Source organism: Acomys minous, assembly GCF_964271855.1.
Source record: "Acomys minous genome assembly, chromosome: 2".
Taxonomy (NCBI): Eukaryota; Metazoa; Chordata; class Mammalia; order Rodentia; family Muridae; genus Acomys; species Acomys minous.
Window position 1 is genome coordinate 70,654,702 of NC_140484.1, and position 13,845 is coordinate 70,668,546.

Genomic DNA, 13,845 nt, shown 5'->3' on the forward strand with positions numbered 1-13,845 from the left:
ATGAAGGGACTTTGGCCAGCTGGAGCGTGGTGAGCAGGCACGGCTCTGGCAGCCTTGCCCTCCTCTCCCATTCCCTCTGCCTCGCTAAAAACGGTTAGATCCCATTCCTAAAGCTAGACCCTAAGGCCTGTTCCCCTATTCGGCCCTGTCCTCTTCCTGAGGCCGACTCCCAAGGTCCAGCGACTGAAGTCCAGCAATCAAAAGTCCCTTTGGCTGACCTAATTAGCATGCCCGAATAAAATTAAACACCTCATCCTAACACAGGGGTTCCCCTTTCATCATTATAAATGGCCATTTCCCCATGTGCTGCGTCTGTCTCCTCTCTGCCCAGAGGCAGTCCTTTGTCCTCCAGGACAAAAGCCCCAGTCCCCTCCCCCCTGTTCCTGTCCCCTTCCCCGCATCCTTTCTCTCCTGCCTTTGCCTCTTACTCTGCGCTTTGTTCCTCTAGGGAAGTAAACTCTCTGTGTGCTGAGAACGTGGTCTTGGGGGTCCTGACGAATACCTTCCCTTTTAGTTTGACCAGGGCCTCTAAGTCACTCTAATATAAGCTCACTCCATTGGTTGTTTCTCTAGAGAATCCTAATACAGTCTGGAAAGATCTTTAGCCCTAAACGCTTTTTCCTGATAGTTCTTGGGTATAAAAAGTGTTCCTCATTTAGAATATATCTCGAAAGCTCTATGCTGAGGCTTGAATTTACTCAGAATCCCTGGGACCACAGGAGAAAAAAGTCAAAAGGATATAAAACTGCAAATAAAGAAGTTTAAGAGTTACAACAAATAAAAAGTTAAAATGTTGCAAAGGATATAAGGTTATATCTTTAATAAAAACAATTCAAATATTTTAGATAAAAGTGGATCATATATAGATACAATATATACGTTTTGTTCTAAAAGTAAAATAAATAACAATGGTCGATAGCATCAAAACTTAAAGCCAAGTCACAGAAGATCCGAATAAGAAATATAAGGTTCTTTATAAAAAAGCCGGGCGTGGTGGCGCACACCTTTAATCCCAGCACTCGGGAGGCAGAGGCAGGCGGATCGCTGTGAGTTCGAGGCCAGCCTGGTCTACAAAGCAAGTCCAGGACAGCCAAGACTACACAGAGAGACCCTGTCTCGAAAAACCAGAAAAAAAAAAGAAAAAAGAAAAAAAGAAAAGAAATATAAGGTTCATGAGAAATGGGAGTTGATGAGGTGTTTACTCATAAGAGTTTATTAATGTTCCTAAGGTCATAATGATCTAGTTATGATGACAAAAACTTACTTAAAGAATGTGTCTAATCACTTATGTCTTTGTTAGTTTTGTTAAACCTTTCCATTTGGGAAAACTGAGTCATAACAATAGTTAGGGTAGTGATTATTGCACACAGCTTTATTCTTACTGAAAGCCTACTTCTATTTTTTTAAGATGTATTTATTTAATATTTATACAGTATTCTGCCCCCATGTACACCTGCAGGCCAGAAGAGGGCACCAAATCTCATTATAGATAGTTGTGAACCACCATGGGGCTACTGGGAATTGAACTCAGGACCTTTGGAAGAATAGTCATTGCTCTTAACCTCTGAGCCATCTCTCTAGCCCAGAAGTCTAGTTATGAAAACCAATTTGATCCTCTTTCCTGAATTATATCCTTATGATGAAGATGAACCTGCTTGATAAAAAGATAATGTCAGATGATGGCATTCCAGGAAATTCTCACTTTAGCAATGAGAATTTCAAAATAAAAGAAAATGCCAGTGTGAGGAAAATAAATGCTAAAAAGGGATAAAAAGCCACCTTTCAGCTTTTGAGAATAATGAAAATTGAAATAACTTCCAACTTTAAGAGTTTCTGAAAGAAAAACACATACTTAATGTGTGATCTAGTAAAGTTAGATTTTTGTAGAGGTACACTATAAAAGAACCATGAGAATGAAGTTCCAAGTTCCTCTGTGGCTTATAGCTATGGCTTGACGTTTATTTAGGCACTAAAAAGAGCTATAACTCAAAAATTTGTTATTTATTAAAGCTCAAAATTTCAACAAAGATAAAAGACCCTAATTTATAAAATACTAATCTTATGTGAGTTTCTAGTTTATTATTAATTATTTTAAAAGGAAATTAAAATATGAGCTAATAGTCAATCACCTCACAAGTGATTAAATGTTTTGAATATGCCAATAACTATGTTTGTGGTCATTCTAAATGTAAATGCAATTTATTTACAGAGACAAGATAGAAGAAGGCAGAGGCCAACTTATATCTTCCATTTTACAGTCTTCTGTAAATGTCAAAAAGTCAAAGTAAGGCATAAAGATGGCACAGCAGAGCAAGTTTCAAAGTAAGCTTGCAGTTTGCTAATCTAAAATAATATTTAAAATCAAGATTACTTTAGCAATGAAAATTATAAAAATCTGACCTGGTTTTGGAGAATTGAATACTTGAACAAAATGGGTTAAGTTTACAATAGGCACACTATAGAAAGGTTGCTGTACTTGCAGGGCAGGACATCCCCAAGCTCAAGCAGTACCCTTTCCTTTGGATGGGACACAGACTCCATCAAGGTGAGTTGCATGCTAGCCTAAATACAAGATAGGAAAGCATAGGGAAGTAAGACTTGCCGAGCCCACTGCTCCTGTCCTGGCTACGCAGGCTGGACCAGAGAAACTTCCTCCTCATCTGTAGGGCAGACAAACTGCTCCTCATGTCTCACATGATGGGGGATGGATTCTCTTGCACAGTGGAGGGTCTCGGAGTCTCTACCCCCATCCTAAATATCTCGAGCAAGGAAGAATCAAATAGCAATTTGTTTCCTGAACTGTCTCACTATGACGCTGTAAACAGAGAAACCTGGTACCCAAGCCTATCGCCCAGCTGGTGTAGGACCACTGGTATGAATTTCAATTAGCACATCCTTTAATCGGCATCCAGTTCTCCTCCTCCTTGCAAAGGAGATGTCAGTCCCTGACTTTATGAGGAGTCCCCAGGGCAGTTCCAAATAAATATAGTGCAGATGCTCTGCATAGGGCCTGCCAGCACAGCAGGAAGAACTTTGGACGCTCATTTAAACAGTCAGTTGCACGTGTCATCCTGTGTGGATCCACCATGCCGGGGTAAAGACAGCAAGCCCGACTGAGTAAGGAGAGACCAGGGCTGCAAACAAGCCTGCCCAGACCAGCCCTTCCAACTCACCATCCAGGGATGATGGCAGACTCATCAGGCCTGCTCCCACCTCACCCAGAAGTTTGAAGAACTCTACAACCATGCTCCAGTCGCAAACCCAGAAGCCGATGGAGCTATGCACAGCAGGGTCTTAAGGAATTCAACAGGGGACATTTGGAGGTGGTGAGTGCAGCCAGCGCCTTTTTCCCTTTGGACTCAGGGTACTGTTGACACAATGTTCTTTATAGGCTCCAAAGTGAAGCCTAGCTGAAAGAGTTACGTTAGCTCTGCTGTACCTGTGAATGACAGCTATTCTGGGGAAATTATTATTATTATTTTAGACATATTTATTTATTGTGTATACAATGCTCTGCCTGCATGTACACCTGCATGCCAGAAGGGGGCGTCAGATCACATCACAGATGGTTGTGAGCCACCATGTGTTTGCTGGGAATTGAACTCATGACCTCTGGAAGAGCATTCAGTGCTTTTAACTGCTGAGCCGCCTCTCCAGCTCCTATTCTGGGGAAATTATTTACTTTCATTAATGACTTATGCCTGGCAATACATCCAAATAACAACTTGTCATTGCAGATGAAAGTTCTTTAAAAATTATGTGGGACAGGTACTTTCTGCACCACATCTACTCTTTTTTCTGAGTCTGATTTCCCCAGTAACATGTGGCGACTTTGGCAGGAACCCACAAAACTTCTGCTAACAATACTACGTAGTGTCCTAAGGAAAAGGAATAAGAAAGGTTGACACAGGTCAACCCTTCCGTGTCCGGCACCACCACTCTGCAAATGTCTAACAAATGGTCGAGATGCTGCACAGTGGGGCTTGGTGAGTTTGCTTGTTTGTTTGTTTGTTTTTCTCTGCCTGAAGGAAAGAACCAATCTAGGCTTCCAGGAACGGGACTCTAACTAATGGATGGTGCACTGGGGAGCTCAGGGGCTGTGGTGGCTACAGTTAAGACAGAACCCAGCCAGATGTGGTGGCATGCACCTCAAAATACAACACCAAAGAGGACCTACAATCCAGACCAGACAGGGGTACTCAGAGAAAGTTTATCTTTAAAAAATGAACAAAGGAAATAAAACCTGGGGTGAGGGTGTGAGCTTGCCTCGAGTGCCCAGCCTATAGGCTCAGTCCCCAGCGGCACAGAAGTCAACAACAGGACGCAAAAAAACTAACATCGGTAGAAAAATCTTAAATAAAAATCTCCAGGTAGTTGGGCAAGGGCACCACACGATGGCGGCAGAGGGCAGGAACGACCTTAGGCGCAGTCACCAAGTGGCTGCAACAGGCAGAGAAGGCGGGGCGGGCAGGACTTCTCTGCAGACCTGCGTGGCCAGTTAGGATGAAAGAGGGACCTAGACTCTTGTAAGTAAAAATGTCCCTCTTTCTAAGTTTTCTCTAAAACTTAGGGAGAAGATTAGAGGGAACTGTGCATAGTGACAGGAAAATTTAAAGTCCCGTTTCCACAGCAGGGAATTGTAAAATCCAACAAGGCAAAAGTGACTGCCAAGAATCCATCACAATTCAATGGGGAGTCAGCAAGGACCATAAGCCGAAGGAGGGGCCCGGGCAGGTGGAAACCATTGGGTTTCTATTACGTTTATTTGTGTATTTGTGTGCATGTTGTGCATGTGTGTGTGTGTGTGTGTGTGTGTAGCCTGGGCAGGTGGAGACCATTGGGTTTCTGTTACATTTATTTGCGTATTTGTGTGTGTGTGTGTGTGTGTGTGTGTGTGTGTGTGTGTGTGTGTATGCGTGCATACGTGCACGTGTATGTGTGTGTGTATGTGTGTGTGTGTGTGTGAAGACAAATGTGCAGGAGTCTCTCCTTCTACCTTTTGGGTCTTAGGAATCAAACTCGGTCGTCAGGCTTAACTGCTTGCCCCTTTCACTGCTAGCCCTTTCTCGGAAATGTGCCTTACTTCCCCTTTATACCTCTATTAGACGCATCAGGCGCTGCTCAGAGCTGGAGGCATCCTTTTAGACTGTGATCTGCACACAGTAGACTCCACACCTGTAACCTCGGTGCCTACACAACTAATGCAAGAGGGCCAGGAGTTCGATTCCAGCCTAGCCGACGCAGTGAGAACCTCCCTCAGAGAGAAAGAACAGCAAGTCCAACGGCTGAGGATAGACTGTCTGCAGTGCAGTTCCACCTCCGGCTCTTACTGGTCTTTTCTCCTCCTGTGCCTTTGAGTTCCTTGTGCCCACTAGATGGAGCAATGGGCAAAGGTGCTCAGCATACAAGCATGGCGACCTGCTCTCAGTTCTCAGAATCCACTTAAAAGCAGAAGGACAGAACAAACCCTGTGAAATTGTCCTCTGACCTTTTCGCAATGCTGTGCCACACACTGATACGCAGTAAGATAAAGCGATGCAGGACTGAGCTCAACATAAGAACACCTCATTAGCATGCACACAGCCCCGGCATTCAATTTCCAGCACTGATGAATCATTTTTAAAATGGGCGCGTGACTAGTTTTACGCATATTACATGTCTACACTGTGCTAGCCATTGAGAACAGAATATTAAATAAAATCACTCCCTACCACTATACAAAAGAATACTATATTTTTATTTACTTAGATAGTATAGTGTAGGCCAGATTAACTTTGACCTCAGTATATAGTCTAGGATGGCCTTGAACTCCTGATGCTTCTGCCTCTATATCCCAAGTGCTGGTGTTAAAGATATGTGCCACCGCACTGAGATTATGTAGCACTGGGCACAGAACTCAAGGCATTGTGGGTACTAGGTGGGCAGATAGAAGCTTCAGGTATTCTACCAACTGAACTACATGCGCACACACCTCCAACCCCACTTTTTATTTTGTTATTAAAGACAGGGTATAGTGTATTGCAAGCTGTGCTCAAACTCATTAAGTAGACAAAGGTAGCCTTGAACTCGGATCCTTCTGCCCACACATCTCAAGTGCTGGGACGACAGGCTTGTATCACCAAGCCTGGTGCATGTATCACTTTAAATGTCCTCTCGCCAAAATAAAAGGCATGTTGCACCAGCTGCCTGAAGAGGATCTCCTGCCACTCGGGACCCAGTTTAGATAGAGAAAGTCCCTAAAAATAGCCCTCCATGTGCCGGCTCAGCAGGTGATTGGCTCGGCGAGGGGAGGAGAAGCTCTAGGCCGGGTGAAGGAGAGAGAAAAGGACAGTGCCATTCTCAGCGTCCCTTCAGCAATGGCTCTGCCTCTTAAGGTCTTGAGTCGGGGCTTGGCCAGTGCAGCCAAAGGAGACCATGGAGGGGCAGGAGGTAAGTGGGGCCAGGCCTCTGACCTATGCAGCGGAGCCCACTTTCCCTCCTTCTTTTCCTGCCGCCCCTCTTGCCATCTGCCAGGTACGGATCTTTCAAACCTCTAGGCCCCAGTGATGGCTTCTCTCTCACTCTCCCCCTTGTTTCCTCAGCCAACACCTGGCGCCTCCTGACCTTCGTGCTGGCTCTCCCCAGCGTGGCCCTCTGCACCTTCAACTGCTGGATGCACGCCGGCCACCGCGAGCGCCCGGAGTTCATCGCTTATCACCACCTCCGCATCCGCACCAAGGTATGGCAGAGGATGAGTGAGAGCATGTGGCGGGGCTGGAGGGGGGGGGCTGGTACCCCAGGGGAGGGACTGTGGTGACCTGTCCGCCTTCTCTCCACAGCCTTTCTCCTGGGGAGATGGTAACCATACACTTTTCCACAATCCCCATGTCAATCCTTTGCCCACCGGCTATGAGCACCCTTGAACTCTCAGCAGGCCCGTGTTTCCATGGTTTCCAGATTGACCTTCTGCATCTGTGCTATGAGAGCCTCTGAGGTCCCAGTCGAAAGTCCCAAGCACAATAAAGGTGTGGAACCCTTTGTGTCCTCGGGCTCTTTGGGAATAGCATGGCAGAGGGGCTGGGCAGGCTCTGGAAGGGCAGTTGGTATCTGGGTTCAAACTCTTCCACTCAAGGAAAATGGGATATTTCCCCCTGCATTTTTGTTTTATTTAAAACATTTCATAGAAACAATACATTGCATATTTAGCATATTCTTCTCACTGTGTTGTGTAGCCATTCTTACCCATATGTAAAGGTATGCTGACCCTGTGCTTGCTTCTTTCCCCGCCCCCCAAAAAATGGATCAATACTGAAGCCTGATACATGGGCAAAAGTATTTAAAAAAAAATCTCCCAGCTCAGGAACTATCACATCAAGCCTGGGAAGTTGCCCAGGCTAGCCCAGAACTGTAGAGAACTTGTTCCCATGCCGGTAGCTTCATGGGCAAAAGCAAGACCAACTCTTTGTGGTAGAGATCCGTGGGAAAGTGGGTTCCTAGGAGGCAAGCAGATGCGGAGGAGTCTCATAGCTGCATCCTGCCTCGCCGCCGGCCGCAGCAGGGTCTTCAGGATGCCGTGTGGCATTGGCGTCCAGCATTTCTTTGTACTGACGTTTGAAAAAGCCAAGCTGTGAAACATGAGAGGGCAGGGAAGAAAGCTGAGAAGAAGAAATGGAAGAGACCTAAACCCAGAGCAGTCATGTGAACAGCTGTCAGGAACTGAGAGAGAGTGCGTGCCAACCAGTTGTTAGGCCCATAACTGTAGGGGAAAAGCACAGGTTCACTATCAGGCAGATTTGCACACGTGCCATGGCATTTCAGTTTCACTTCCGCCAATCTGTGATGCCCGTCATTACAGGAGAAACAGGAGACCAAGCAACTTGCCCGAAATTAAACTGTAAGTGATGAGGTTGGAACATGTGCCCAAGCCTGCCCCACAACTACAGTCTGAGATCTCACTGTCCTAGCTTGTGCACGGCAGAGCGGATACTGTTAGGAAAGTGACTTGAAAACAACACCTCACCTTGTAAAGTGCTGCTGTGATGAGAGCCAGCAACAGCAGACCTCCCAATGAGCTGCCCACTACGAGGAAGGTGGGCTCGTAGACCTCCAATTCTTCTAGCACTGTCTCTACCTGTTTTGAAAACCAAGGAATGTCCCCCTCTCTCTGACACACACACACACACACACACACACACACACACACACACACACACACACACACACAGCAGGTTCCCAGCCTCTCACATTCGCCCTTCCTTGCCCATGCCCTGTCCCAAGCACTGAGCGACAGAAGCATTCATGCCTAGGGACCTTCATTCATCCTTCCTCCAGGCTGGCAAGTCCCCCAGCCAGCAGGACCGACTGAGCGTTAGGAGCCCTCTTGCCAGCCTGGCTACCGCCTGCCACACCGCCACTACCTGGGCTCTCAGAAATGCCTCCTGTCCCAACAGCTGGGAGTACACAGACGTGTTGAAGGTGATTTCGGCCACACTCGTGAGCAACACCCTTTTCTGTAAAGTCTGCAAAAAAAGAGAGGGTGAGGCAGGGCTGGGATTTGGATTTGGGAGCAGCTCAGGAGGGTTCATGAACTGCCCCGACCCAAGGATGCCCCAGACCCGTCAGGCCCAATTGGACTTGGGGAGAACCTTTGCCATTGGCCACACACCTGACTGACCCAGCCGAAGCTGAGGTTGCCCTTCAGAATGAAGTCAAGCTTGTCCTGAATGCCCAAGGAGGGGATGTCACAGCGGAGATGCAGGCAGTCGGCAATGGAGCAGTCCTGGGGGCATGAGGAGAATAAAGCTGAGGGGGGGATGTGTCTTTACTAAGAGAGAGACAAAAGGAGGAGATAAAGGCTTCCCAGCATGAGGTAGAGAATATAAAAATCACAGGCTGACTACACAACTCCGATCAGTCAGTACATTCCCTCCACCTCCCCTACCCCACCCGCCCCCTCCCCCTCCCCCGCCCCGCCTCCGTATAAGGGCTTTTTCTCACCAGCACAGAACGCCTTTGAATCTGGGTCAGAAAGTCAGAATTCTGAGGAGGTTCCCTCTGTGACACACAGGAGACACCCTGGGGGCGGGGGACATTTTCCCTGATAAGAGCATGGCATTATTATAGAAAGGGATTCTGGAGAGAGAGAGAGAGAAACCGACAGGCTGGTACCTGTGCTGGGCTCTTCACAGCTACATCCCACACAGCCACACCGTTCAGCAGGACGGGGACCCAGAAGTTAACGGTGACGGCCAGCTGCCTCTGACTCAAGTTATTCACCTGCAGGACACGGAGAGCAGATATCGGCGTGATCCCTAGAACGCCCTCAGTTTTTCCTTACCCATAGTCCTCCAGTCTTCCTCATCTCGGTCTGCTCTCCAGCCTCTCACACGATATCGGTGCTCGGCTTCTTTCCTTCTCCGCCCATCGGAAGACGAAAAGTTGAAATGCTTGGTGGAATCGTCCTGCCTGGAGAAAACGGCACGTTGGTGAAAAACAGCTCTGAGGCCATCTCTATTTGAGCCATAGCTTGCTGCAGACTACTGGGCCCAGATGGCTCAGGGAAATGACACGGGTCTTCAGGTGCATCTGCAGCCTCGGTGCCGCTGCCGCCCCCTCTCCCTGCTCTGCCTTTGCAAGCACTGGAGCTACCTGACTTCTTTACACCCCGACAGATTTGATCCAGCTCTTTCTCTGGCATGGAATGTTCTCAGTCAAGTTCTGTGGATTTTCACTTAAAGACCCAACTTCTGCACGTCTCTTGTAAGGATCAACATTTCCCAGTGGGGAGAAAGGGTTTGCATGCTCCCTGTACTGGCTGACAGAGTCTAGCACAAAGGGCGTGGCCTCGGGAACGCCTAGAAAGTCTTCCACCGGAATAAATAAGCCCATGGGGGTTCCACAAAGTGAGATCTAGATTACTTGGTCGAAATGGAGTGAGAGCCTGTCTCTGGTGGCAGTAATAAAAGCAGATATGGACATGTTGGGGCACATAGGGGAGCACATGTGACAGGAAATGGCCCAGGAAGCTAAGAAGGCCCTATATGTTGGCAGAGGTTTCTAGCTACCGGCTCTTCATTTTTCTTTATTTTTGTATTTGTGAGACAGGCCTCAAACTGTAGCCCAGACCAGCTTTAAATTTATAGCAGTCTTCCTGCCTGTGCCTTCCAAAGGCAAAGATTACAGCTCTCAGCCAACACACCTAGCTTATCCATGGCTTTCAGTAGAAATTTACTATGTTACAAAAGAGGGTAGGGAGGGGGCACAGGAAGAGCAGGAAGGGAGAGAGAAGGATGGAGAAGCTATATATATATATACAAAAATAAAAATTTAAATTAAAAAACAATACATATTTACTTTTTAAAACGTAGTATAGTATACCACTGATGATATGAATAAAAAGCATCAAAGACCAAAGTGCCTCCCTGGGAGGGGCATTTGAACAGTCTTGAGGACTTCAACAGTTAACTCAATGTGTGATGTCTCAGATCGCAATAGAATTAAGCAGGCCGGGCATTGTGGTGCCCATCTATAATTCCAGCACTCGGGAGGCAGAGGCAAACAGATCTTTGTGAGTTCGAGGCCAGCCTGGTCTACAGAGCGAGTTCTAGGACAGCCAGGGCCATATAGCAAGACCGTGTCTTTAAAAAAGAATTGAACAACAGGAAGGGTCAGCCTGCCTCACCACCACCCAGAAGCCAGAACCTCCGCGTGCCCCAGCAGTTTCACACTGTCAACTTGACTTTAAGAACACAGAGGAGACTGAGGGCGTGGCTCTGCGGCGGGGCCCTCGCTGAGCATGCGCTGGACCCCGCGCTCAGTCCTCAGAACCGAGGCACTGCTGACAAGCTGCATGGGTCCGTATCTCAGACCCACCACTTCCTACTGAGTAAAGTCACTGAAAGGCACGTCACCTAAGGTCATTAGAGAGAGTCCTGCAGTTCTCTCTACTGAGGGCTGTGGCAGCACGCGGCACACGTGAGCTTCCCATAAACATTGGGGTTTTTCTTAGCATGTTAGCTGGATTCCTCTCGGCTTCCTATACCTCGTGTGTCTATGTTCATACTTTCTTTTCTTCTTTCTTTCAAGAGTTTATTTTTATTTTATGTGCATTGGCGGTTTTGCCTACATGTGTGTCTGTGATAGGGTGTCAGATCCTGGAATTAACAGACAATTTCGAGCTGCCATGTGAGTGCTGGGAATTGAACCCTGGTCCTCTGAAAGAGCAGTCAGTCCTCTTAACTCCTGAGCCATCTCTCCAGCCTCTGTTTCCATTTCTTTCTGTAAAATCTCCAGTTCTAAACCTATTTTCTAAAAAAAAAAAAAAAAACCAAAAAAAACAAAAACAAAAACAAAAAAACCACACCAACTTTTTTTACACTTATTTGTTTATCTGGAGGAGGGTGCCACCACCATGCACATTTAGAGGTGAAAGGTCAACATACGGAAGGAAGTCTGTTCTCCGCCTCTACTGTGTGGGTCTCAGGCATCAGGCTTGGCAGCTCATGACTTCACCCTCTCAGCCACTTCCCCAGCCTTAAACTCTTTCCAAATTTAAGAAAACACTCAACCTTCCTTAGCCTTGAGAAGTAGGTAGGCAACACATAAGCACCGACACAAGCCCCCTGTGGAAGAGGCTTCTGGACCCATCTGCTTGCTTGGACTGTATAAGCAACCCTGTTGTGCAGGGTGGCCTTGTATGAGACATTCAATATGGCTTGCCTGGTGAAAACAAGGGCAAGTTATTTAACCTCTTGATTTGATTTGTTTTATTTTTTATTTTTATTTTTGGTTTTTCGACAGAGTTTCTCTGTGTAGCCTTGGCTGTCCTGGACTCACTTTGTAGACCAGGCTGGCCTCGAACTCACAGTGATCCACCTGCCTCTGCCTCCCGAGTGCTGGGATTAAAGGCATGCGCCACTATGCTCGGCAACCTCTTGATTTTTTTAATTGGTAAAAATAGGTATAGCAATGTAGTTATCCAGAGGTTTAAATGAAAATAATAATAATAATAATAATAATAATAATAATAATAATAATAAACCAACTATGTAACTCTTCCCAAATCCCACTAAAACAAAAAAAATATTTGAACCATCCCCAGTATATTTAACTGTAAGCTGTGTCATAAGTTCTGCTATTACTCAGCTGCCGCTGCAGCAAACCCTGCCCGTGTTATTCCCTCAGGCTTTCAAACAGTTCTGGAGCATAGTCCAATGTGGCAAGCCCCTTGCTTGCTTCTAGCTTTCTCCGGCCCTGCTCACCTACTCACCTTTAGAACCCACAGCACCTGACTCTCCTGCCAGCTCTACCCTCCTCAGCCTGTGCTTCGCCTCTGTGGTGACAGAACTGTCCTCTAAGGGCAAGCTCCCCAGCACACAGTGCCCAGAAGTCTTGCCCTCTATCTAGTACCTTCCCTCCCTGTCGAGCGCCATGACTGGCACCGGGGAGAGCTTCCTGTGAACGGAAGACTGAAAACAGGAGGAAGAAGAGGAACTTGGCAACAGTGACCAGGTGTGCGTGTCCCACCAGCAGACCCTTGTATCAGAGAAGTGTACAGCTTGTCATGGTGTGCTGTAGACATAAGGCTGGGACCCCACACATGAATTTCCACGGGAGGACGCTTGGAGGCTTGAGACTGGACACTGTTTGAGATTGTTCATGTGTCGGGAGTTTGGCCCCGGGGCCAGGAATGCTGGGAAGTGATGAGACCTTTAAGAGCAGAGGACCTGGGGAGAAGTTTCTAGACTGGCACCTCCTCTTTCCCTTTGCCTCCCTATCTTAGCTGTCTGGCCACCCTCTAGCCTATAGTTCTGCCACTGGCATGCCATCTGCCATCTGTGGTCCAGGGGACTCTGGTCAAATTTGGCATCATGCTGCTTGGACTGTAAGCCCCCAGTCTGTGAGCGAAAGAAACCTCCTCTTCATAAGGATCCTGCCTCTGTCAGCATCATAAAACTGGCGGGTCCAGATGCTCATTACAGAAAGAGCCAGCTGAGTAAGAGACACCAGGCTGGGAGGAAGGTCGACCGATGGGGAGGGCTGAGGGTGAGGTACCTGCTGATCACCGTGTACACAGTGTACTTCACCGGGAGCTGCAGCTGGAAGGAAGTCCTGTTGGTTTCAGGCTTATTATTCTCACTGGAGAAAAAGAGTGGAAGGTGATCGTGAAGGAATCCAGGAAATTTAAAGGCCAGCTGGGGTCGGGGGTGGGGGTGGGGGAGGGGCGGAGAGTGACATAGCACAGCTTGCCTGGCTCACCTGCTCGCCCTGGCCATCAGAAGCAACCTGTCTCCCAGGAAAGCCTTGGAGGAGACATCAAAGGTGACCGTGAAGGTACTCTGAGGGGAGGAAAAAAATGAAGAAATGGGGGAAATGGAGAAAGAAGCTCATGGAAAAGTAAGGGGAGGGGATGGGCTAGGACACAACAGGCCAGTGCCGAGGACTTGGGGGGCAGATCGCACTGACCTTTGCACCTTCCCAGAAGATGGGGTGGTTGATGCTACAGCTGGTACTCCTCAGGCTTTCCTTGTCAGTGGGCTCAACCTCACATGCCAAGCGTAGTGGGCGCTGCTGAGGTTGCTTGTAGGAGCGGAGACGGATTCAAGAAACTGCATTAGTTACTTTTCTGCTGCTATGACGAAGCACTATGGTCAAGGCAACCGAAATACGGAAGAGTTCATTTGGGAGAGGGACAGGAGCCCATCACGGCAGGGAGGCACAGCAGCCGGAGTGGGAACTGAGGGCCCACACCCTCAGCCCCACGTGTGGATGCTGCAGGTGGCCTGAAGCTTTTGCTCTTTTGTTCTAGGAGTTTATTTAGCAGGCCGTGGTGGCGCACGCCTGTAATCCCAGCACTCAGGAGGCAGA

The 13,845-nt window shown here is 47.7% G+C and overlaps 2 protein-coding genes across 2 annotated transcripts in view; one reads left to right on the forward strand and one right to left on the reverse strand.

Annotated features, from left to right (window-relative positions):
- The first annotated feature begins 6,270 nt into the window (after nucleotides 1-6,270).
- COX6A2 (cytochrome c oxidase subunit 6A2) lies at nucleotides 6,271-7,017 on the forward strand. Its single transcript, XM_084765012.1, has 3 exons — nucleotides 6,271-6,429; nucleotides 6,582-6,718; nucleotides 6,819-7,017. The coding sequence occupies exons 1-3, from the start codon at nucleotides 6,357-6,359 to the stop codon at nucleotides 6,900-6,902; spliced, it is 294 nt and encodes a 97-aa protein (XP_084621138.1). The 5' UTR covers nucleotides 6,271-6,356; the 3' UTR covers nucleotides 6,903-7,017.
- A 165-nt stretch (nucleotides 7,018-7,182) lies between these two features.
- LOC311609681 (integrin alpha-D-like) overlaps nucleotides 7,183-13,845 on the reverse strand; it is a gene marked incomplete at its 5' end in the record, with an annotated part of 30,192 nt that continues 23,529 nt past the window's right edge. Inside the window, 10 exons of the mRNA XM_084802949.1 lie at nucleotides 7,183-7,604; nucleotides 8,000-8,110; nucleotides 8,397-8,498; nucleotides 8,645-8,758; nucleotides 8,977-9,054; nucleotides 9,148-9,255; nucleotides 9,366-9,444; nucleotides 13,033-13,116; nucleotides 13,237-13,316; nucleotides 13,444-13,557. Coding sequence (XP_084659075.1) covers nucleotides 7,473-7,604; nucleotides 8,000-8,110; nucleotides 8,397-8,498; nucleotides 8,645-8,758; nucleotides 8,977-9,054; nucleotides 9,148-9,255; nucleotides 9,366-9,444; nucleotides 13,033-13,116; nucleotides 13,237-13,316; nucleotides 13,444-13,557 — 1,002 coding nt within the window. The 3' untranslated portion in view covers nucleotides 7,183-7,472. The remainder of the gene's footprint in view (nucleotides 7,605-7,999; nucleotides 8,111-8,396; nucleotides 8,499-8,644; nucleotides 8,759-8,976; nucleotides 9,055-9,147; nucleotides 9,256-9,365; nucleotides 9,445-13,032; nucleotides 13,117-13,236; nucleotides 13,317-13,443; nucleotides 13,558-13,845) is intronic.